This window comes from Denticeps clupeoides, chromosome 2 (genome assembly GCF_900700375.1).
Source record: "Denticeps clupeoides chromosome 2, fDenClu1.1, whole genome shotgun sequence".
Lineage (NCBI taxonomy): Eukaryota > Metazoa > Chordata > Actinopteri > Clupeiformes > Denticipitidae > Denticeps > Denticeps clupeoides.
In genome coordinates, this window is record NC_041708.1 from 34,764,952 (window position 1) to 34,791,272 (window position 26,321).

Here is a 26,321-nt window from a genome sequence, read left to right on the forward strand (position 1 = left end):
TAGGATGTACATGGCCTGAGTGTGCCGAGTGGCGGAGGGCTGGTTGTAGGATGTACATGGCCTGAGTGTGCCGAGTGACGGTGGGCTGGTTGTAGGATGTACATAGCCTGAGGGTGCCGAATGGTGGTTTTTGCTGGTTGTAGGATGTATATGGCCTGAGGGTGCCGAATGGTGGTTTTTGCTGGTTGTAGGATGTATATGGCCTGAGTGTGCCGAATGGTGGTTTTTGCTGGTTGTAGGATGTATATGGCCTGAGGGTGCTGAATGGTGGTTTTTGCTGGTTGTAGGATGTATATGGCCTGAGGGTGCTGAATGGTGGTTTTTGCTGGTTGTAGGATGTATATGGCCTGAGTGTGCCGAGTGACGGTGGGCTGGTTGTAGGATGTACATGGCCTGAGGGTGCTGAATGGTGGTTTTTGTTGGTTGTAGGATGTATATGGCCTGAGTGTGCCAAGTGACGGTGGGCTGGTTGTAGGATGTACATGGCCTGAGGGTGCTGAATGGTGGTTTTTGCTGGTTGTAGGATGTATATGGCCTGAGTTTGCCGAATGGTGGTTTTTGCTGGTTGTAGGATGTACATGGCCCGAGTGTGCCGAGTGGCGGAGGGCTGGTTGTAGGATGTACATGGCCTGAGTGTGCCGAATGGTGTTTTTTGCTGGTTGTAGGATGTACGTGGCCTGTGTGCCGAGTGGCGGTGGGCTGGTTGTAGGATGTGCATTGCCTGAGTGTGCCGAATGGGGTGGGATACATATATGGTGCCGAGGTGTGAGATGTGTATGAAAAGTGTGACGGCTATGAGTAACACAGCCATGTACAGGTTCAGGTGCTTCTATACCAACTACATCCATATAAAGAAGTAAGTATTAACGTTTAATTAGGATATCTATTTTAATAAACAGTATGTTCACCTAAGGATGCACACATTTGCATATTTACACCATAGTGAATGGTTGTCTAACATCTGACATCCAAATATCTTTGCATAGACTAATGATCACCAGTGACTGCATTCTTTGCCTGAATTCTTAGCCTAATGGAGTTCACTCCATTTTACATGAGACATGGAAAAGGGAGAATGTTTTTAGTTTGAGGTCAAAGGATCAAGAATTGCATTGAATGCCTAAATATGGAAGGGGGTGCCAGTTATATAATTAGATTATCTTTAGAAAGTCTTTATTTCACTAATTCCATTGAAGAAGTGAAACTTGTATAATGTATACATTCATCCTACATAGACTGATATAGTGTTTATTTCCTTTGATGATTATAACTGACGACTAATGACCCTAATTCAGTATAGACTAATAGACTAATGATCACAAAATTAAAAGAAATAAACCCTTGAAATATATCAGTCTATGTGGAATGAATGTATACATTATACAAGTTTCACTTATTGAATGGAATTAGTGAAATAAAAAAACTTTTCGAAGACATTTCAATTATATGACCAGCACCTATATATGGGTCATGTGAGCAGCCTGTGTGGAAAGTGTGTAGTACAGGTATGGGTACGTACCTCTCCTCCCTGTTCTGCCCCACACACACTCGACCCCCATGCCGTGGGGTGGGGTTGCTGCAAGAGCGCTGGCGGACCTGAAAGCCGATGCCGCAGCTGGTGCTGCATGGGGCCCAGGATGTCCATGGTGTCCATGCGCCATTCCTGAACACACAGGAGAAAGTCAGCCGTTACAGACCTGGACTGGGGCTCAACGAACCTCTTCTGTCATTCGCCCATCTGCTGATGAGACCCACTGGATGGCTTACACATCTGCTCAGCCATGAATATCACTGACTGGAGGGCTCTTATGAGCTGAGAATGAGAGTGTGTTGTCTGTGCTCCAGGTCAAGAGCTTATCACATCTACAGACAGCAATGAACAGGGCTGAGTGGGGCTGCCGTGTGTTCATTAGAACACACGGTGTATTGTGCATATGCGTTAAAGCATGTGAGTGTCTTATGAGGATGTGCACAATGTAATATATGTGTGTAAAGTGTGTTGTGCTTTAATGTGTTGGAGTGGGTTTTATAGATTGTGCATATGTCCGTCAGTCATGTATGTGTGTGTAAAAATAGGTTTTCGTCTATTGAAAGTAAGCAGAAACTAAAAATATTGAAATCACATAAACTAATAATAATAGAGTACAAAAAAAATTTGTGCACCTGGAGCAGTTGGCCACCTCTACGCTGATCCCACGACACTGCTGACCTCCACACTGAGGGGCTGGGTGGTCGCACGCGCGCGTCCTGCATACACACGCACCCACACTGCCCCCATCGCTATGGCTACACGGCTTCCATCCTGACCATGGCCCAAAGCCTCCGTCCACTGTTACGTTCCTTACCTGAGAGAGAATGGGAACAATGATAGTACATTTGGTACATTTTCCACAATATGAACACACACACACACACACACACACACACACACACACACACACACATATATACACACTCACTGATGAATTGTCTCTCTTTTGGGGTTATCATAAAAGATAACAGTGCTCGATAACTGCTCCCAGAGTAGGTTGCATTTGAAACAGTGTCTCTCTTCAATATTTGGCAAATGCACCCGCTCTTTGTTGTAATATTGGGAAAAAAAAGGTTTTCAGAGGGTGTAGAAATAACCTGTGGCATATCGCTCAACATCACAGCCCATTAGAATGACAATTCCAAACAACGAAAGCCACACTAAAAGGAGACGTGTGTACAAATATTGCCTGGAAGTGATCTTGTCTTTTAGAAGAGCCAAAAAAAGGAAATAACCCTCAGGGAAAACAAGAAAAAATGCTTTTCTTTTACATAAAGCTAATAACCTCACAAGCGCAACAAACACCAAGCAAAACCATTCAAAAGCATCATTACTTTGGTACTACAAAGCTGGACCTGTAATAACCTGCTCATCTTTGGCTTGACTCACCTTATGAGTTTTTTTGTCACTATGCTTTTGTCACATATATATGCATATTTCATCTTACAGCACTGAACACATCCAATACCAGAAAAAATGTCATTAGAACCCAAACGCCACTGGTTCCACATGGAACTGGTGGTATTAACTCATGGGAACAAACATCACAGTAACACGCTTAACCTGTTATTACAGATTCTTAGTTGCTCTGCACAGGAGTGTCAGCTAAATTGATAAATGCCATAAATAAATTGATAAAAGCCATACATGTAAAATGTAAATTCTGTAAAGTGCAATGGCAGTTTTCATTATGTAGTGAGTGCTTACTGCTGGAAACCTCTCATGTGAACGAACAATGTGAATCACCCCCTTTCAGTGTAAAAGCTAGCTCTCCCTGCTGTTAAATTCCCAGTGGTGTGGGCACTGCAGCTCCAGATGGTTGTACCGAATGCACCGGTGAAGCCAGTTCCATGCTGGCCCCCGCCCCTTTCAAAGAACATTCAGTTGAAACCTGGGTGTTTGTGAACAAATCTGGCTCTCAGCTCAGTGGAAAAAAAAGTTCACTTTTGTACATAATTTTAAGGCCGGTTTTTGTTCGTTTGTCAGACAAGAAGCTGTGTGCTTGAAGTCACCGAACACTTTTTGAAGCGCCTTTGGCTATAACATTTTTTCATGGTCCAAGCTTTTCAACAGACAAAGGCCTTCTCCGGACTCCTAAAGAGACTTCTTCATCTCAGCCCAGCTTGGTGCCGGTTGATGTCCTTTGGTTTGGAACCTTGTAAAAAGGGAGAGCCTATGGTGAGCTTCAAAGGGAACGTGATTAATGTAGATGCTCACGGCCTGCCAGCCCTCCATCAGGGCCAAGAGGCGCTGGCTGCAGGTATTTGCGGAGCTGCGCGACGTGTTCAGTGAGTTTATCACATAAAGGGGAAATCTATACACAGCTCCGCAAACACATGCACGAGGTTTGAGAAGCTGATGTGCGTCAAATGAAACACTATTATCATTTCATTTGGGGGCGGAAGAGGGAAATCAATATGTGAAATGTTGGAAATGAACATGTGGGGTTGTATAATGGTTCCGGTGGGACAATGAGCAGCTGATTGATTGGCCGAATGTGTTCCCATTTGTGTCAGATGGAGTGACAAACTGCAGGATTATCAGGAGTGTTGATGGAAACTATGTTCTCTGGGGAGCATGGTAGTACATTTGAGTGCGATACTTACCACGTAACAACTGGACACCATTATGTTTCTTTTGACATTGTGGCAAATGCCTGCACTTTGCTGCAGACAGAGGGCAACTTTTGAACAATCAGATTTTTTATTTTTTTTTATCAACAAATAGCTCTCATACTGGTTCTTGTCGCAGTATTTCTTTATCCTGGCATTTCTGCCACTAAAGCAACTCCAGCTAATAATGGAACACCTACAGAGTTGAAATTAAAGAAGTCATTTCATAAATAAAACTGTGCACCACCTGTTCTTACAGCCTTCTACAGATCTCATTATATAGAACTTCATAATATGGTGGATATCATGATAAATATCGGCATACTGGCCAGCTCTAGCAGAAAACGTACAATAAATCAGGTTTCTGGCTAATGTGCAAAAGAAAAGAAGTAGATAATAAAAGCAATAAATAAAACAAGCTCTCGTGCTTTAAAATGTGTGAATGCTGGTGGGCTTGCAGCAATATTTTTGAGTTTTTCAGACTCTTTGCAACAATTACACAGCACAGCCTTGTTTTCCTTCAGGGTGGAGGAAGTGATCAAAATCGACCAAATGAGGCTTGCAGCACAAGGATGCTGCCTGGTTGCCTGCAGAACACAGTTGCCACCCTGGTGTGCCGTGTGCAATGCATGCTGGGTACTCACGGGGCATTCAGTGATCCTCTGCTCCCACTGGCTCATGCTCAAGCTCTCCTCCAGTGTGGTGCATTTCTTCAGAACCAGGTCCCACCCGCAGTACGGGTCTCGAGCGCCGACGCAAGCGCTGTAGACAAAACAGGCTCATTAAGCATCTCAGTCTAACTTTATCTCTTTCTTTTTGCAGGCGAGGGATGGAGAGCTGCCTGACAGAACCACACTGTGGCCCAGACCAGTCGGACTGTCAGTGATGTCATTGATTGAAAACTCAGGAGTTGAGTCAAACTGAATAAAAAATCATTCGTGGGACATTTGAGGTCCACACATTCCCTTGTAAGGAAGGGTCATTACTGTCTTCCCCAATCCCAGGACACAACCTAGCCATGCTTTATGTTTACATTGAAGTGAAGTGAATGTCATTGTGTAGAAGTGGGTGTCCATTCGAGAGGGTGTGTGCCCGAGAGCCTAAGAGTGCAGCGTAAGCACACACTAGGCGTCGGCCCAAGTGGGTGCATGTGGGAGTGAAAGCCTAAGTCGGCATCCTTAGCATCATTGTCTTTTATAAACAAGTCCACTAGCGGTCAACCTCCTCTTGCCTGGCGTGTGAAGTGGACCAGGACAGTAAAGCTAAATGCCTGCGATCTTCTCCAGTGCTCAGCACTCCTCATTGGGATGCACATGGGCAAGTCTGGCCCTCGCTTGCTTGAAGGATGCAACTCTGTAATCCAGACAATATGTGCAAATATACTTCATATACTTCATATACTCAGACAGGGGAAATGTGAAGGGCCCGGTGCCCGAAGGCAAAGAGGTGAGGAGAACTGGCTACCTCAAACCGCCCCTGGGCATCCTAACACCTTCTTCACACACTTACACACGTACAATCACACACACAACCACAGGAAATATCAAGTTTAGCTTTACTTTCTTTAATGAGATTTGCTAATCCCTCTTCTAAAGCATTGTATTTGTCACGTACATTAAAAAAAAAAAATCCAATAAGTCGTGAGACACGCGGCATCACCGCAGGCTTAGTGCAGCACCGGCGGCTGCAGGCGGAGGAGAGGTGAGGACTTACTCGCGGCTCTTGTGGAAGTTGCAGCGCATGAGTGGGATCTTGATGACCTGGTCACGGACGCCCACAAAGAGCTCACTGCGGCTGTGCAGGATCAGCAGGCTGCGGATGGGCTGGCGCTCCTGCGGAGGTAAGAGCTCGATCTCGTCCAGCAGGCAGCTGCCCATTGTCCGGTTGAGCGGCGAAAGCACCTTCTTAATAGTGCCGTAATCTGAGAGAGAGAAAGACAGCGAGAACACAATGATATAAGAGAAAACACCCTTCTTCCAAGCTGCAACTGAATGGAATTGACTGGAACCCTGAACATTTTCATTACTTTCTGGACCATTCTGCACTCTAGATTGCTCCACTGTGAGTCGGAGAGGGAGAGAAAACCAGAAAAGTGTTACCTGTTGCTCTCCGATATAACAGTAAAACTACGTGATAGGTTTATGAACGAAGATGGAAATTAATAATCCATGTTATAGTCCTGCCAAAAGAAAACATGTAGCATTACCACCTCACACTTTTGTAAACCAGGTCACTTTCAGGTAACCATCTTCTCAGACAGCAAGGGGTGACCTTCAGAGAAATTCTCTTGTGGTGTTCCTGTTATTTTGCATTCAGAAGAATGCGAGGTCACACTGACCTTGACCTTTGACCACCAAAATCTTTTCATTTTATCAAGTGAACGTTTCTTCCAAATCCCCTCAATGTCTTCTTGGACGTGTCAATACATCAATATTTAAGGACATTCATATTGAATGAGATGAATGGAGATTTTCATAAGGCATGCTTTGTAACGCCTGCTTTGTGTTGTTTCTGATAGCACCCTGAGAACTTTAGAACTTGATAGCATTGACCTTTCACCAACAACATCTATGCATCTTTTGAGTCTTTGTATCTCAAGGCAAGTCAGAAAGTAAGAAACTATTCTCCCATTTTCAGCCAGCGTTCGAAGTGCACGGTGCATTTGAGGAGCTGAAAGAATATTTAACGTCCGGAATCAACAGCCTTCAGGAGAACTTTTCCATTAAAGGGGAGACAAACTTAAACATCACATTCTATTTACATTTAGAGAACCTGACAAACTTATCTGGATATATTTTAGTGTCTCTGCACATTGTTATTTGTGTGCTTGCAAGCGCAATTCCGCTGTCCAGTTATGTCACTGCAGCTCATTCCAATTTTATATCCGGGAGGAGAGGGATTGTAGAGAGACAAGAAATCTTTGTATCGGCCTTTGACGTGAAAAGGCTGCCAGGAGAGCCACACCCGTGCCTGTCATCCGACATTCAGAGGGGAAAACGGTCACCTGTCTCCACAGTCATCAAATATGCATGTGTCCCTGATTTTCCTCGAAAGAGCAAGGACGGCGACTGTCCATCTCTCAGAGAACCCTGTTCTCCCTGGTAGCATGGAATCAAACTCATAAATATTACATTTTGAAGCTTGAGCGCCTTTAAAAGGGATTATAATGTTCCCTGGAACCTACAGGGGTTGTTACATCAACTTTAATATTGGTTTTAAATTATAAATATCTTTCACACTATATATATTTTTTTTAAATGTCCTGGGTGGAGGCGTGTTTTCAAGCCATTTAATTAAACCGCCAGTGGAGAATAAAATGACAATACCTTTCATTTATTCCCCAGGATGAGGTATTATTAAAAAGCTATTCATTGTCGCCATGTAATATGGTGGAGCTACGCCGTGTTACGGGTAGGGACAGCAGTGGGAACTCAGTTCTTCCAGATTTCTCCAATGGTGAAGTAAACACTTCACGTTTCCCCCTTCCTGCATGAAACTCTCTGCCTGATCCAAAGCCTTTGTTCCTGGTGTAGATGCTCCGCACCTAATTGCATTTGAGCAAATCAGCAAGCTGACTGATAGCCTTGGCACTGTTTGTCGCACAGTGGCTTGCGTCCTCATGTGAATGGTTTTAATCGAGCTGCATGGCCAGCAATACAATGAGAAGATTATTTCAGTAAGTCCACTGAGCCCCAGCCGGAAACAGGTGTCAAGCCCTTAAAAAAAGATGCGGTACGGACACGTACCCTGTACGTTGCTGATTCGATCTGTTGAGAGAAAAAGTTCGTGTTTGGTTGAGAGGGTCACTCAATGGCAGCGGTATTCCTTTGGTAGGTGTCTGGATGTAATTTGTTGGCGTTTAACGTCAGCACACACCTACGGGTAATTGTTCTATTATCCTTCTTTGGGTAATTCTGGGAAATATTTAAACAAATGGAACATAAAAATTAATAAAATTAATTTCTCTATTCTCCATTGCTTTCTCTAGAAATCCCCCAATTTTTTGCGAAAATATTGTTTAATAGTGTGTAGTGGAAAGGACAATAAAACCAAGGGACAAATATTAAATGGAATGTTCTTTTAAAAATATTTTTTAAAAGATGAGTTGAAGATGAGTTCCTGACTTATATTAAAAAGAACACAAGTAAGTTTTTTGAAAATTTTGATTCAAATTTGACTTATTTCCCCATATTGATGCCATAGTCGAAGTACTCTGCAGTGCATCTGGATAACATGCTGTGTTCGCCGGCTTTGATGCGTCATGACTGGCTTACTTTTTATGCCTGTGCCAGGCCTGTTAGCCAACTGTTGCACACTTCAAAAGACGGCAAATCAATTGGACCACCAGTTATTAGTCTGGGTTTATTTTCCCATGTGTCTTAGTTTTTTTGTTAAATCTTCAACAACAAACACAGTAGTGGCAGATTAAAATGCACCCGGCTCTTGACTAATGAACTCTGGGTAATTAATGAGCTCTGTGCAATTCTGAATAATTTAAATACATGAAACGGCAGACTGCAGATTTGGGGAGAAATAAAATTTTAAAAAATTGTAGGGTAATTGAAACTTTTTTTTTTTTTTTCACATGAGAACGTGGCTAAGTGAAGAGCAGGAGAAGTAAAATACGTACCTGTGGCCAGATAGATGATATGGAAGAGCATGTCCTTGCCCTGGACCACATCCACAGCCACATGAGAGAAGCGCACATTGTCCTCCATGAAGTAGGGTACTGGAGACACGGGCTGCACCACCTCATGCATGAGAATGAACTTCTGTGCGTCCTGCAGGTTCCTCTCAGTCAGGTTCACATAGGAGCCGTAGTCTATGGTACCGCACTACAGAGAGAGACACATTCAATAAGAGTAAGAGAAATAGGGAGAATCATGGCCCTCTAATAAACATAGTAAGCGCACTGGGATTTTCATGAATCGGACATAATTATTGAACTAGACACTCATCATGTGAAAAAGAAATTTCTTTAAAAGAAATTTAAATATGGGAGGAGCCCATATCAATGACTGAAAGCTCTCATGTACCATATCATTGAAACCCCCTTTTATCAAAACATCACACATGCCCACCTTCCCATCCTACTCTGATTTACTCTGCTTCTCTTTCTCATAAAATTGTACGTCAGCAGACATCACAAACTTGATTTCTGTTGCTTGTGGCCCACAACCCAACCAAATATGGATTTTGGATGGATTATAAGCACATTAATTCTCGAAGTCTGCTAGGAAAACTCATTAATCATACATCCGTGAACAATTGAATTATAAGAGTGAAGTGGAAAAAAAAAAGAGAGACGTAGGCACAGAAGAAATGCATGAAGGGAAAGGGGAGGGTGAATGTGAGCCAAAAACACTGCACTTTATAACGCACTAATTAGCCAAACACATCATCTGTTTGCAGATTAGCCCCCCTGTGTGAGAGCATGCGTGTATGTTAGCGAGGAAGGAAGAGAGGAACACTATGAAAGTGTGGAGAAACCACATCAGTCCCCCACGCAGTCATCAACACCGCCGGCGCTCCATCCGCATCAGTCCCCAGCAATCCTCAGGCAAACGCTTCACGGGAAGCCAGGAAGGGTGGGAGGGCAAAGAGGCAAGAAATTCATTGGGAAAGGCGCAGCAGACTCTCAGGGACAGAGCACGGCTGGTCATGCACAGAAAGGGGGGCGGGTCCAATTCACCCCTAACCGAACAACATGACGGCAAAAAGCACAGCCAGCGGCTGCAGCCTGACATTGATCGCATATCCCACGCTCCAGCGCAGGCCGAGGTGCGCCAACGTGACGTCGTCCTTCACTCGTTCCAAGTCTGATTGGAGTGAGAAAGTTGATTTGTTTCAAAACTCGGAGAAAGTTGACGCAATGTTTTCTGCAAATGTGGAGGAATGTTTTCATCCAGAAAAAACACTATTAATGGCAAAATATGCGCAAACCCATTTGTGACAAGTTGGGAAGATTAGCAGCGTGCTATCAAAAATTTCAGGAACAACACAAAGCAGGGTTTACAAAGCATGCCTCATGAAAATAATGCAACATGTTGGACTTTTCATCTGCATTCATCTCTAAAAAAATTTCATTCAATATGAATTAAATATTGATATATTGACACTTAAATTCACTGATGCCCTAAAATTAGCTTGCACACAATTATATTAAATATTTGCACTTTCCAAATCATTCATCATTCATATTTAATGTAGCTAGGCAATATAAATCAATATAAACTGTGCAGGTTCTTGATCAGCTGACAATTCATTTGAAACTTCAGCCCACTCCATCTAGTGGTGCTTTCTTATATGACACCTAAAACTGATGAGCTGTCACAACTGAGAGTCAGGGTTTGCCTATTCTTCTTTATGCAAATTAGATCTGTCAGAACAATGCTAACCAGGCAGGCTGTTTTAATATTATACATAACTTCATGCAGATTTACTTTACTTTACTTTTACTTTACTTTATTTAGCAGACGCTTTTATCCAAAGCGACTTACAAGAGGAAGACACCAGCAATTCTCGTTCGATTTCTATAGAATATCGAGTTTACAAATTAAGAGCCCTGATAAGGCTTTACTTACGCAACTGCAACCCAGATAAAGTGTGGTCCACTTACTGTGAAGCTACAGTCTTAAGCCCATCCTACTGTGCTCAAAAAGGATCATTTTCATTCTCGCTTTAAAAAATTCCACCCCTCTGTCTAGACCTCAGGTATCATTATCGCGGGGAACATAAGGACGTTTTTTTATAAAGTAGATCTTCCTCTCTAGATTGAGCTTAAAATGAAACGTGTGCTGACCAGACTATTTTAAGGACCCTGGAACTAAAGTGTAGAATACTTTAGAACATGCAACTCGTCAAGATTGTGCAGTGATGGGTCATGAGGCGAATTAAAACCACATTAAACTGGAACAGATTAAGCCACTCGCTATCGCTTGAGCCAGCAACTACTCAGCATTAACACATCCGGGGTCCCTCAAACCGGCAAGACTTCAACACTGAGTCAAGAAACCATCTGGGGACGCAAAGCTAATTTCGTTAAAAGACCGAGCTCTTGAACAGTACATTAACATTAAGTGTCATTCACAAATGATGGTAACAGTGCTAAGTTATTAAGAACCATAACACTCTGTAGAATTTGAACACTGACACTTTTATAGGTCGGCGCGACTGTAAATTTCTTGCTGAGGAGTTTTATAATGTGAGGTGGTTATTAATAAATTCATGAGGCGATGATTGAGGAGCAAGTTAATGAGCGTGGCAGAGACAGGCTGGAAAACAATGATTCGTGGGTTCACACACACACACACACACACACACACACACACAGAAAGCACAAACAGTCCTCCCCAACTGCCTTTTTTTTGTCTCAGACAACATGCGCCGGTTTGTGTTCTTTTCATAACTGGATGTCTTTCAAAAAATAAAAATGGAATATGATGAATAAATAAATAAAATCTTTGAAAGAATAAAAACAAATTCAAATATATTTATTTAAAAGCGGACGCATCAACTTAATGTGGGAGTGGGGCGTTAGGAATCCAGTGTCAGATTCCAGCTTTGTAGGTGTCGGTGTAATCCAGATGAGCCCCGGATAAAATTCTGCTTTCAGAGGGCTGTGAACATGCCTGCCTGCAGAGAATTTAAATGTTCCTGTTGTTTTAGTTGCAGTGGGGACTTACTTGGAAGTCTGGGTTAGGGTTGGGATAGGGCAGCCATGCAGAGCGGGAGTTCTCCTGGTACTTGAAGGGTCCACTGAACACTTGGGTGATGGCGCTCAGGTTGAACGCACAGACCGCTGAGGCAGCGATGCTGTTTCTGAGGGTTACAAGCGATACGTGTTCATATATTAGGTCTTAAACAAACATTCGTATAGTAGGGCGTGTACAAAACTATTTTGACTTTTTTCACAACTATTGTGAACAACGATTTTCAACATTTAATTTAAAAGAGTATACTTTTATAAATGTTAATTTAAACCATAATTGCTTTGCTGGAAATGAAAATATACACACATACAGAACGATAAAAAAACACAAAGGCATAAAGAATTCATTTCATGATAAATGTTAGTACTGAACTTCTGATAGCACTTAAAGCAACAATTCTTTTTAAGAGCAGGAAAAGAGGAAAAACATTCTATTACATTAAATAATTCTATAAATATATAACCAATTGGCAGAAAAGTTCACTATGACCACAAACTGAGCGCTAACATGCAAACAAAAATAAAACATTTACATTCGTTTTTGGTGTTTGCTCTGGATAAGGGCGTCTGCCAAATGCCGTAAATGTAAATGTAAATGTAAATGACCTGCACTTTCTACATATACTTAACGCTTATCTAGCAAGATACCAGTTTCTTTCTCTCTATGTCTGTAACTTAAAGCAGTGAACAGAACCACAGGGGAATGTGGAAATTAAAGGAGAACATTTTTCTGACAAATGATGGCTCCATCTAGATTTATAGATGAAGGTTATAAAATTGCAAGCCACTGGATCGATGATGTGTGTCTAAGGAATCACTGCACAGTGAAAACCTACTGATACGTTTTTTTTGTCTCATAAGACATGCAAAATAATTAACAAATTAAATTACAAGCCCCTCTCTCCACCTGCTTACTTTCTACCCTGTGTCTGTTCCATATTTTAATGACACATTTCATGGTAAATGTATAAGAACATGAACAGGCATCATTTTTGGTACACTTGGCCATCCATATACACACAACATCAACTGACAGCATCAGTCTATCCAGGAGGCTGTGAATCACCAGTTCTAGCTCTCGCTGTCATTTAAGCGGAAACTGATTTGTCGGCAACAGGCTCAGGCTTGCTACCACTGAACTCACACGTTGGTGGTGAAGATGCCATAAAGGAGTTCAAGCTCCGGCAGGAAGAAGGTGCCCTGCAGCTCGTTGTAACTGAACGGGATCTCTCCGGGCCGGGAGCAGTTCAGACGAGCCTTCATGAAGGTGGTCCAGGTGTCCTCCAGCAGGAAGCGCCCACCGATGTCATTCTTGCACACCCGGGCTGCCCGTGAGAAGACCGTCCGGCCACAGTCATGCTCCACAGCATTCTCCCGGAAGAAGAAGTAGGTGAAGTTGCCGATGTCGTACGATGACACAAAGTTGGGCTCTGTAGATAAATACAGAATATGAGCAGTGCCTGGCAGGTTATTTTTGTTTTTATTAATATCTCACATTTTTCTGAACAAACTCATTTCTCATTCAAAAATGTAAAAAAATGACCTCAACAAACTCACGGTTTTCCTGTGATTGCCACCCCATTTAAAACTGATGATTGGGTGCAGATTTTCATCAGCAAAATGTTAATTTTTATGACATTATTGACTTTAAACACAGAGGTTTGTTCTTCTTGACAGTGATTTAATCCCACTTTGTGTGAGGGGCCATTTTTCCAGTCATTGCTCTTCAGCACAGCATCAATAAGACAGAAAAAATCAATTTGCCATAAAATTTGTTATTAAAGCTTTTTTTCTTTGAGGCTCCAGTGAGCCCTGTATGTACGAACATGAATTTATTTTTTTCAATTTTCTTTTAATGCGAATCAGATAAAATCCTTCACTGACAAGATAGTTGCTGACCTCCTCTTTCTACCCAACAAATGAAGCAAGCTCTTCAATTTTGAGGTGAAGGATCCAGGTGGGAAGTCAGATCAAACACTTAAGGACTTGATTTGCTTTTTTTGTGTCAGATAGGAACATCACTTTTATGTCCTTCTCAACAAGAAATAGATAGAGGACGAAAAGAGAGTGTCACTGCAATCAATATTTACAAGGACAGCTAGTTTCAAAGTTTTACAGCGGACTAGTTGGGACTGTCTAGTCTCCCATAGATAATCCAGGAATGCTCTCCAAAACATAACGGCATCTTTCCACAGCTTGTGTCCAGAGTACGGACCTGACCGGGACCTTAGGCTCTCAATGTCATAATGAGCTAGAACCGGCCATGTGCTTCTGAGACAGCCATACACATCAAAAATTTTGAAATACCAGATGACTCACATTATGAATTATGATGACTCACAGCTTAATAAACAATAAAGTTTTTCACATTCAGTCTGTCTGCAGTAATAAAAAAAGGACGGGGGAAGGGGACGGAACTGCCTAGGTGGCAATTCAGATTGCAATGCTTAGCATTTGCATAGTTATTACTTTCCCCCCAACAACTCACAGTCACTTGTAAAGCATTTATTATTTTCTTAAAGCTGCATTCGTTTTGCCCATGGACCATGACTGTATTCAGATAGCCAACAGATGCACATGTAGTACACAAGTCCCAGGCTCAGGAGAGCACTGAATATGCAATATTCAGCAGCCAATAGTCCTGCTTTTGACAGTCATTGTGGTCAAAAGAGCATGGACCTGGCAGCTCTTTTTACCGGGGGTATTTAATGAGGGATAAATCCAGCAGTGGCTCTCAAGAGAGGGGTTGGCTATACTCCTTTTAGAATAATGGTTTGTTTTACAGACACTGCAAGCCATGAAAACACCACCATTACCACGCCTCAAGTTTCTTGACGTACCATTGAGCCATTTGGAGTTATACTGGGCAGTCCGGAGAGGAGGCAATCCCCCCAGGCTGCGGTAGATGGCCGGGTCCCTCCCAGAGAAGTCCATGGCTGTGGCAGCATACAGCTCCCCACTAGAGGTGATGAGGGCCGTGGAGTTATGCACAGGGTTGTAGGGGCAGCGTGCCATTCCACTTATCTGGTCATGAATCTCGGTCAGGTTGGTCAGCTAGAGCATAACAAAAGGAATGGATATGAGGAAGATTGAGTGTATTCAGACAGATTCAGAGTCAGATTACTGGTATTGGCTGAATAGGAAAGATGAAAAAACACAAGGCTACAGTTACGTAAAAAGTGCTTAATCCAAGAAGAACGAAGGATCGGCCTTCAAAATGTCACTGCGTAACAGAACTGCAAGGTTATTCCTTTAGAGACAAGATGTACCACCAATCCACCAATCACTACTTTTTCTCTTCAATAAACCTACTCTCCAGAAGTCTCACATAAACTTTGTAAATGGCCTTCACTCATACCCAAACCCACTCTCCTCCAAATACCACCTACTCTGCAGTATTGACACCAGCTCTAACCAACTCAAGCCTAATCCAATCCACAACTCACACCCACAACCATCCCCACATCGCCATACCCCTCTCCATAACTCACCCACCCACTCAACTTTGACTCTCCCCTCAACAGACACCCACCAATATCCACAACTCACCATGGCCATGACTAAACCCCAGAACTTACCTCACCTCCACTCTAAAACGCTTCCTCCAACATGCTTATTATTCCCGATTCTCCCCACCTCTCACCCGATTCATCTAGGCTCACCCTCTCTGTCTCCAGCTCTTTCTCACTCTCTAGCCAGACACTGAATATTAATCTCTTTGTTTTCCTGACTTGGCAGCCAGGTGCTCTGGTGCTTATATGCAAATCTTCTGATATTTATTCTGACTGTCTTTATATGAAAATAAAATTATAAGAATATAACCAAATCATTGAGACATTAACCATGCATCCACACAAAAGAACAAATAGCATCCCGTAAGGAAAGTGACATTAGCGCGAGAGGAAGAGGCCAACTGCAGCTGGTAATGGCTGCATCACTGGTGCAATTCCTTAGGTTTAATGTAATTTTAATGTAACTTTACAATGCAGAAGGTTGCCTTTCCTGCGCACAGTGACGAATGTCCATCTGCTGCGCTGGAGAAGCTATCATAAAATCTCATCAATATTGCTGCCCACTTCAGCTGCCTCAAGATACTACATTAAACCAGCATTCCTCATGTTCCGAATTTTAACAATATGGCTTTATAACTGTTCTTAGTCAAAATTAAAAAGAGAGGTTAGAATGCATCTTCTTTGTCCTCTTTAACTCTTTAATGTTGTTACATGCTTTAAATTATAGTTTTAACAGCATGCAGCCTTTTCTATAATTAGGGCAGATATGGTTATAGTCCGAATATGGAATATTAATTCCATTTTATGCAATAATGGATTTAAATCAGCACCCCAAGGTTGAAATGATATAGCCGGTGGTGGCTGTTCCACACGTCCACATAAGGAGATGCATTAGTATTCCAGCAGACAGCTCTCTTATCACACAGCCCCCAGGGAAGGTCAGTTGGTCTGCTGTTTGATGCTGAATCATAATCTTGTCTCTTAGGCTGTTGGCCACACCTCTCACATCATCTGAATGGCATCCTTATGGCTAATCCAGAAAATCGTGAGTGGAAGTGGTCCATGGTGGCGACCGATGGAGACTCAGCTTCCTTAAAAGCACAGAGCGATTCTTTGTGGCCACAGAAGGCTGGGTGCATTAGCATGGCCACCTGAAGCCAAAGACTTCCAGTTCCTTGGCCACTTCCACAGTGGCAGCTCAGAACCTAATGAGGGGCTCTTCTTTGGGTTTTCAGTAAGATGAACGACGGGCACTGAAGGACCACCTTCAGACGTTTGCATTTCACAGCTTCAGCGGACACAGACATGCCACCCAATGTGCATTTTAAACAAGGAGGCTGAAAGAGGGCACTTCACAACCCAGCCAGCTGTGCTCAGGGGAAGACACTGCAGTGACTTAGCATCACCAGTGGCTCTTTTTTCTTCTTGAAGATGAAGATCTATGGTGTGTATTTTACGCACACAGAGAGCTCTGTGGTTTATTTTAATTCCTGATATTCTTCATGCAACACTCCCCACTGGCACGGTGCAGCATTCCGTCTCAGCAGCGTTCAGCTTCTGAGACACTAATTCATCTCGTTTTTCAAAGCCATGCTGGGCGGACCATCATCAGTGCAAATAATATCACTGTCATCTTCATTTGCTTACTTTTGAAGACTGGATTTACATATAATCCTGCCAATTAAAGCAGGGACTTCAAACAACATTTACTTACTTGCATGCTGAGCCTGGATGAATCAAATGCCTGTTCCTGTTTGTAATCTGCTCATAAGTTACATGCTTATATGGATGGTCCGCCAGTAACATAGAACTGATTTATACTGTCATTTCATGGAAGAAGGCAATGCAGGATTCAACAACAATGCACAATAAACCATGAGAGATTCAAGCAAAAAAAGCATGCTTTTGACAACAATGGACTTAAATCCCAAAGGTCATGACATTTACCATGAGTCGCCATAGCAACGAGCAGCCACTGCAGTTCAGTGACCATGCTGTTTATAGCTCAGGATAGACACAGATGACATTACAAACGTCCCATGGCAGGACGGCCAATAAACAGGCAGGACCTAGAGTCTGGCGCGGGCCAGACTTTCCAGGGCACATTTATTTGAAGTAATGATGGGGCCCATTAGCAAGACACAGGAAGTTTGGCTCATTACCGTTCGATTGGTGCAGATGGGGGTAAAAGCGTTGGTTCCACAGGTGAAGAGCCGGTCTCCATTAACCAGAAGGACGCGGATGTAGTTCTGACAGTCCTCCTGTGGAGAGTGAAAAGGGAAGAATCGCGTGATGAGGGATTACGCCACAGCCTGATGTGCTGTCTGCTACTTCATCAATTGATCTGAGAGTGCAGCTGATGACCTTTGATTCACACCACTCCTCAGAGGCCGTGAATTCCCTTTACAGGGCGGTAAAGGGCACGGGCAACGTCTCTACCCCGCTCTGTATTTGTTCTTGTGAAGGAAATAGTGCTCTCAACCTTTCTGAAATTTTTCTGCCTGCCATATGCGGTAGCATGAGCCCTGTGAACCGGGGGCCGGTTTTATTGATTTATTTCTTTAGATAAGAAATATGGAGTCCCTTAAATCACGCCGCTTTCAGGGGCGCTCCCTCTCCAGACTCTGATTTAGTAGAAATTCAGAGCCGGGAGAAGGTCTACTTTATTCCCTCATCAAGATGCTTGTTAACTCATAAAGTGTGAGAGTGAGTGCCTGATTTTACTCGGCCTTCTCCATAACTCATTTTAATCCCAATGGTCAAAAAAGTGACCAATTTTGTGACCGCTAGCATAATACATTGTACTGAATTGGGAATGAATGTAAGTCAATATTGACTTATTTAAATACAGTTTTAAATTATCCTACATGTTGGACCGACTGTTTGTAGCATTGCCGTTGCCCCCACACTTGAGAGAAATGGAGTGGAAAGTGACCGTGATAGTGATAGGACCTGAAGTGGTCGATGCCTGTGCAATAGGACCTGGATTGGGAAATGAGGGTGTGGGCTAATTTCCTTGAATTTTCCCCACAACTCTGCCAACCTTGCTGGCAAACCGTGTGTTTGAATGCAGTTCATCAAGGGCAAGTCAATCCGATCCAGCTACATGCTGTAGAGTCTTCCATCACCTACAGGGTACATGTACAATATGGAGCCCTACTGAGGAGGGTACACTCCCATTCCTGATACAGCCTTGAACAGGGCACAAGTGTTGACTTGCTGAATAGGCTGAGGTACCTCCTGAGTACCACTTTGTGCATGACAACCTGTTTATATCTTTCAGTCTTCTTGACACGCCAGCTTATTGTCAAGAATGTCAAAGTCATCCCCTTGAAATGTTATCCACAAGATATTTTTAAAAAGACTATGTAATGGGTGAGTTAATGTTACAGCTGAGTGTGTGGTGGGTGATGTTTCAGGGGATGGGAGTTGAGAAGCGCAATAATAAAGTTATGAGGAAAAAAATGAACGATATCTCATTACTCTGTGCTTAATGGGCACTGTCATCACTACTTTTATTTTAAGATTTTGGGAAAAAAGGACTATGTTGTTTCCCAGTGGTCACGATTGTGACCAAGTATTAAAATGTACATTTTGGCAACTTAACCAATATAACATTTTTAAATGCATAATGTGCATTTGGAAGGTCTCTGGAGTTAAATCTCAGGGGTTATATTTCATGTAATTTTCATTAAACATGTTTATATTGCTTTCATGTGTAAATATATGTACATTTAAATTGATGCCACATATCAGTGTGATGTGTTTATTAATTGTCTTTGAGATCTGTTTGTAACGTCTTGTCCTTTAGAAATAATATTCATTGGTCTTGTCCATTACAGTCTGCAAAAGACATACAGGAAAACTTCACAGTAAAAAAATAAATGCACATGCATATGCAAAGCCAACACAACACACAAAAATTCCACACGCTCAAGGGTGAGGTGGCTCAGCCTGTAATTCCCAATGACAATCACATGTTGGGCAGCGTAATGCTTATTATGGATCGCGGGCTCACCTTCTCCAGGCCTTTTTCTCACAATCAAAATTACTCTCCCCCCTTAAATGTACACCAGGCACTGGGGTTCACCCGAGGGTCAGACCCAGCTGGCAAGTGAAGGCCCGGGAAGTGGCTGAAGAGCTCAAGTGTATTCCAAGCCCAGGGTCAGAGTAGCGTGGCCTTGGGTTAAAGCGTCTCCGCGTCGCCAGACCATGGCTTGACTCTGCTCTCGTTCACTCAGCCATCGCAAACAAAGGTGAACACACCATGGCAACAAGCCCGGGACCCTCTGGCTGCTTGGTCAGACGGTGGGACGGTGGTGAGTTCAACAGTACACTGTACACTTGGCAGGCGTCCCTGCTATATAAAACAGTCCAGCACTGACCAGCAAGACCACTTTCCCAAACCCCGCTAGTCTCACTGTTCATTGTTGCTCTCTACCTTAAATTAGAGGTAGAGGTTTTGTGTGAAACATAAATCTCCCCGGTGCTCGGCCATGAGCTGATGCATGCTGGGAGTCCACGTTGCAGAATTTAGCTGTGCTTTAGAGTACAACTCAATTTTTCAGGCTCTTGTGAGATTCGTGCACATTTGTTATGGCACAAACAAAAGTTAAAACAATACAGAGCCCAGTGCTTTATATCCCTGCCTTTAGCAATTATCTTGGTAATTTACATAATTTGTGATTGTTTTCCACTAGTGATGATCTCTACCTTAAGGCTTAATGTCTCATGTCTCTCTGCACATGTCTCTTATTTGTATACGTTTTTTTTTTTCTTTAAAAAAAGGACCTTCTGTCCCCATAATCATTTTGCTCTGGTTAATTTTTATTTTATAATGGCTTAATAGTTTCTTTGTCTAGATTACAATTATGGAGTAGACTAACGTAGGCGCACGTGTTTTAAATAAATGCCAAATTGTCCTTCAAGCAGCCCAAATTGTGTTCAACCTTTTTTAACCACAATGTCAAATTTGAAGCCTGAAAAACTGGCAACACTGTTCTGAACTTCAATTCAGTTCCGTGCAGCATTGACAGATTGGCATGACTGTTTTGTCTAGTCTGGTCCAGCATATGGGAGTAAACATCTCTTAAACATTTCAATGGTAATAGACTTGGTGTGAGATTTCTTGTGTGAGCATGGGAGCATTTCATAGCAGATGTTTGATTGCTGGCAGCCCTGAATTAGTTGCCCTGGTGCGCAAATATTACCTTAACTTTCTTTCTGTGTGACCCACCTCAAACTTGCTCCCACTGGCTGATCTTATGTTCTAAAATGCTATTTTCTTCTCATATGACCCCTTCTGAAATATGACCTCCTGAACTGAACGCCCATGCAACATTTGGTAATTGTTGTTTCTGAGCATCTTGTTCACAACCCACTTTAAAACACGCAATGCAGTTTCAGCCTTGGGCTGGCTGGGGCCATTCTTCTCTTTGGTTAATGCCATTCAGCCACATTATGGGGAGGAGCAGACGTAACGTAAGACGCATGGGACCCTCCTGATGTGAAGACAATCTGTAAACGTAGAAGATGTTTGCATCTCTGCAATTCACCCCGATGTTAATTATCCAGTGCAGACTAGAGGTAATCTTTACCGATATTGTGTGGAGACAAAAGTTGCTTTTCCGTTGAAGTGAAATGTTCAAAATGCTGTTGAAACATGACTGGGTTTCCATACAGTGGTACCAACTGTCCATGCCTCTCGTTCCTCCTCATACCATGCCAGAACACACAAAAAAGCTGAACCACCACTCAATTTGAGCAGTTTCCGAGGTAATGGAAAGGCCATTAATGACTCGACTAGCCTGAACTGGATATGTAAAATTCTCACCTCAGACTTGCCCCGGCTGAAGCAGGCTCCTTTGGTGAACTCGTCACAATGCCACTCAGCTTCCTGTGGAGGTGACAGCGAATACAACAGACAGTGTTAGTTTCACCAGGCGTAATCCAGCAGGAAGCAGCATAAAGCGGGCCGCAGGTGCTGCCGGACATTTCCCCAAAACTCCCGGAATTCTATATTAATTTCATTTACAGCTTGTTCAGCTGTGTATTACTGACTGTCACAGGGGGTAAGCGAGATTGGTCGACACGGACTGGCTGGATGTAGGGAGGATAATGGAATGAATTTGGTTCACAGTCACGCAGAAGGGGAAAATCTTTTCTCGGTCTCTGCAGCCTGAATGTGAGTGTGATTGAATGTGAGTCTGTGCAAGGCTAACCAGACCTACTTTTCAAATTTAACTATAGAAAGGACAGATAAAGCTGTCTGAAGAGACAAAAAAAAATCTGCCCTTATCCTAAAAAAAGTTCTTGGTGGCCTTTTATTGATCCATTCATGCAGTGGCAGAAGCGCAGTTAAACATATGCAAGCCACACTTTCCAATGCTATTCATCTACGAACGCTTTAAGACAATTACATTACAGCACAATCTGCTACCTCCTAAAAGTTCAACAATCTTATCTTTCCACAAATAGAGACCTTTAAGGAGGGACTGAAATGGGGAACAAACTTTAGTAAGGCAGGTTTATCCTACTTAATGTATGCATGATAAAATATGACCAAGGGGTTGAAATATAACCACTTGGGTGAAATTTTATTCCATTTCCTCTGCAGTGGAGCCTGAAGAATCTTTTATCAGGACTTTATGAGGGAGCGCGGCTCGTATGTCTCCATGGCCTGGAGGGGGAAGAGGAAATAGTGCAAACACTGCATAAGCCACTGCAAACATTTCTGAGAACAAAAAAAAAAAAAAAAACCTTGGGAGAAATTTTGGTTGTGCGAGGTAACACATAGTTCACGTTAACTAATGTAAAATGCGCTATTTCGACAAACAGAATTCTTGAATTAAAGCGCCGATAATCTTTCCGGCTGTTTGATTTAGTAGCCGATGCAAGATTATGAGAAAGATCAGACTTGTGGGGCACTAATGATACATGCACAAACATTATTACATGTACATTAATCTTAAAGGTATCTTAAGGGCTTAGCATGTTGCTCGATGCTTATCTCAGAAGAGAAACAGAGAGGGAAGGGCATTCCAGCATTGCCAGACCGGCCATATTTGATATGATATTTCAGGAACCATTTCATAGTGAGAAAAGGTATAAAGTAATACAGCTGGACATCTTTATCGAGCTGGACAAACCCGATGGGTAGGGTCAGGGTCAGGCCCGTGGCTGACCAGGTAAAATGGACGCCAGCCTCTGGCAATTATATTTTAGTTGCCCGTAACGAAAGCCTAGTCTGCGGTATGGAGTAATTTTGACCTGAATGAATGATGTTCAGGCTTTAAAGGCTGTACTTGCCAGATTCTGTGGGGCTCAGGTCGTGTTTGGGCCAAACTTTTTATGCCTGACAGCTCTATTGACGAACCCCAGACCCAATGCTTACACACCAGTAAAAACTAACAATGCAGTGGTGGCCCGGAAGGTTGTGGGTTCGAATACTGAAACACCAAGGTGCCTTTGAGCAAAGTACTGTCCCCACACAGTGCTGCCCACTGCTCACTGAGGTCATGGCTTAAAAGCATAAGACACATTTTGTTGTATTGTGTATCAAATCGACATTTCACTTTCTTGTTTTAATCTGTCCCAAAACAAATTCAATTTGACTTAATTAGCAGACACGCGCCACACTCTACATATATTACAGTTCTTTCACCCTCCCATCTTCTTATTTTAGCTTCTTCGTCATCCTTTCCCTGAAGGATGGGAAGATGAAAACACGACCTGCGACCAGAAGAGGACCGAGGTTTTTCAGCACTCCGTTCTCGGACCGGGGCTTTGTGTAAACAATGGCAGAGGGCGGGCACATCATCGCACACAGATGGACCGGGAGCCCAGGGGTTGGCTGCAGCGGCGAACCCACCGCTACGTCCATTTGACAACAGTCCAGCTCGCATTCCAGGCCAAATCTGGGCTATTTCGGGGGCAGTCACCCTTAAAAACAAAGTGCGTGTCAGCAAAAGACTTGGCATGCACATGCGGCAGTGGAGAGGCTCGGCGGGGTCCGCGTGGGGAGTTCACGCATATTACACTCTAGCCCAAACAAATGGCAGGCACCTCCCTGTGGCCAATCTTGAAAGCAGCCTATACAAGTGACGTTTGACGCTGGATTAGGTGTAATTAACGAAACCATTATCTTGACAAATGGTCAAACGGTCTGCGCTTTACAAATTGCACAAGAAATGGTCATTACTTCATTAATTCATCATTTGACTGCAGCATTTATTAATGGTATCATAATACCGAGGAAAGATCAATGATGCCATAGCTGGATAATGTTAATACCATTTTCCTCCAAAGCAGTTCCTAAAAACATGACAAAACTGAGCTGTTTCATAAAAACACACATTCAGTAACAGTGGTCAATAACTCTGAGATATTCAACACACGCTCCTATTAGCATAAATGTTTGGGCTGGGCTTGCACACAAAAATTCTTTCCTCACACTGTCCGTCGTGACGACAAACATGGAATGCTATTCTTGCTACAGAAGTACTGGTTTTAATGAGATGCCATTCAGTCCCCACGCTGTCCTTCGGGGGTTCAGATGGCAGACGGGGCTTAACTGAGGGGCCATTGTGCCTGTGTGGTGGGTGAGGCAGAACATTGTGGATCTGGCCAAGGTACTCTCTGCTGTCCTGAATGGGCACAGGAATTTACTGTACACTCAGGTTGGGAGCAGGGACGTCTATTTGGCAACGCTGTCCATATATTTTAGATAAATGAATGGCTGTTAGCTTGCAAATCATTTCCATTTATGTATTATGTCCATACGTGTATAATCAATAAACTGTAATTTACTTATTCTACTTGTTCAAAAGATATTACAGACAAATCTAACACTTACACATGCACATGCGTACACACTGCACAAACAATACAAAAATATATAAATACATTATAATTTTTCTTCGTCTAGCACCTAACAATCTCTGAGCATGCTCTTCACTGACAAGTTTGAGCCTAATCAGGGCTCTTAGTTTGTAAACTCAATATTCTATAGAAATCGAAGGAGAATTGCTGGTGTCTTCCTCTTGTAAGTCGCTTTGGATAAAAGCGTCTGCTAAATAAAGTAAAGTAAAGTAAAGTACTTAAAAAAAAATTCTCAACGAATTAATCAGGGGGGATGGTGGGGACTTGCTGATGTATAGAGTTGGACGCTATCTGTCTCACAGTCTCTCTTCTCTCTTCTGCCAGCACAACCCCCCCCCCCAAAAAAAAAAAAACACCAAAAAACCCTGTCCATCAAATCCAGCACGAGCCTGATCCGACCCTGAGCTAAAAGCTGCGCATTTCCTCTCATTACCAATGTAAATGGGCCACTCTTCCACCAGCTGCTGAGTACTTATTATCACAATATAATGACCACATATGACCACAGACCAGGGAGAAGTGTTCCGTGCCCTTCCGAAAATGAGCCTGTCAGCTTTACTGAGCGTGTTGGCGAAGTCGGCCCGCTCGCGCCACTTTAGTCCATGCATTTAAAAAACGAGTTTATTTAAAGCGATTGAATTAGCAGGAATTAACGCAAGTGTTCTGCTAGCAGCTAATCAGCCAAAGTAATTGTTTCACCGAAGGTCTGTAATTGCCAGAGAAATTATTATGAGTTGAATATTCATTCTATTATCAGAGTTTCGTAATTTGGGTGTCATAACTACACAAGGTGGTGAAAATATTATAGTGTAAGAATTCTTTTGGAAATCCATACGTACATTTTTATAAAAGTAAAAAAAAAAAAAAAAAAAAAAAACGAGAGCAATAAGCTTCAGAAGTGATAACACCATCCACTGCAATAATGACTCCTTTTCGGCTGCATTTTGAATAAAGCATGCGTCAAACTGTGCTTTGGGATTCATCTCCTCGGAGCCGAGTGCTGAACACTAACCTAAATCACCATGATAACTGTCCTCTCGGTGGGGAGGAGGGGGGATTCGCAGAGAGCGTGCCAGGGAGACGGGTGAAGGGAGCTCGCCCAGCACCATGGGCTCCAGACGTTTGCTGCAGTGCCCCGGGAGAGCTGCGAGTCGGACACTGTGCCTGGATAGAGGGCAAACCGCTGTAGCGAGGCTATAGAGAGGCCGGATCTGGCAAAAAGCCTTCTGAAGGCTGATACTTTCGCATTCTTCCACTGTACTTAACTACAGGTCTGAGAGGTAAATCATGAGAGCTTTAGGACAAGTCCTGTAGAAAGAGAGCTAGGACAAGGAGCATAGCCACCTGTTGCTGATGGGCTACAACAGTCATTTGTAGGAATATTTTTGTCTTTTGGGTGCACACAGGGAATCAGGTTACATGGTGAAATTAGCTCAATTTGGGATCAATTGTATGGGAAGAACTGCACAGACTACTTAGAATTTACATTTACATTTACAGCATTTATCAGACGCCCTTATCCAGAGCGACTTACAATCAGTAGTTACAGGGACAGTCCCTCCTGGAGCAACTTAGGGTTAAGTGTCTTGCTCAGGGACACAATGGTAGATTTGAACCTTCTGGTTCATAGGCGAGTGTGTTACCCACTAGGCTACTACCACCCTATAAGGAAACATCATGCTAGTGTATCTCCAAAAATGTAAATGTATCATGAAAATGTTTTTGTAAATGAGTTCCAAAATGAACTATCCATCATATGTGGTTTCTGTTTCAATACATGAGAACAGAATTGAAACCTGTGCCACAACCCTGGCAACAGGCATTCCCCCTGATGTGCTGGGTAGCTGGTCAGGAGAAGATGGATTTTAAAATAAACCATTTTCGGAAGGTCTCTGCCCCGCGGATACCGCGAGCGCGGGGAGGGAAATTTGACGCAGGTGTTCATTCATCAGCTCTGCGGCGCGGTGTAATGCTAGCACAATGAAAACTCACCAGCGCAATTAATCAGTGTCTCTGTGCGGTCCGGGCCCGAGTGGCGCCGGCCGGGTAGGGGTGAGTGCGAGAAAGCGCAGAGG

At 43.0% G+C, this 26,321-nt stretch overlaps 1 protein-coding gene across 3 annotated transcripts in view; it reads right to left on the reverse strand.

The window, feature by feature from the left end:
• The window catches only part of sema5a (sema domain, seven thrombospondin repeats (type 1 and type 1-like), transmembrane domain (TM) and short cytoplasmic domain, (semaphorin) 5A), a 98,922-nt gene that overhangs the window by 35,115 nt on the left and 37,486 nt on the right, over window positions 1-26,321 (reverse strand). For all 3 annotated transcript variants that reach the window (XR_003748925.1, XR_003748924.1, XM_028970384.1), the window contains exons 5-14: window positions 21,200-21,262; window positions 17,529-17,627; window positions 14,695-14,908; window positions 12,999-13,284; window positions 11,829-11,964; window positions 8,774-8,978; window positions 5,857-6,064; window positions 4,788-4,905; window positions 2,164-2,345; window positions 1,520-1,663 (exon numbers count right to left, since the gene is read on the reverse strand). Coding sequence is in view for 1 of the 3 variants with exons in the window: in XM_028970384.1 (XP_028826217.1) it covers window positions 1,520-1,663; window positions 2,164-2,345; window positions 4,788-4,905; window positions 5,857-6,064; window positions 8,774-8,978; window positions 11,829-11,964; window positions 12,999-13,284; window positions 14,695-14,908; window positions 17,529-17,627; window positions 21,200-21,262 (1,655 nt within the window). In the remaining 2 variants the exon portion in view is untranslated. The remainder of the gene's footprint in view (window positions 1-1,519; window positions 1,664-2,163; window positions 2,346-4,787; window positions 4,906-5,856; window positions 6,065-8,773; window positions 8,979-11,828; window positions 11,965-12,998; window positions 13,285-14,694; window positions 14,909-17,528; window positions 17,628-21,199; window positions 21,263-26,321) is intronic.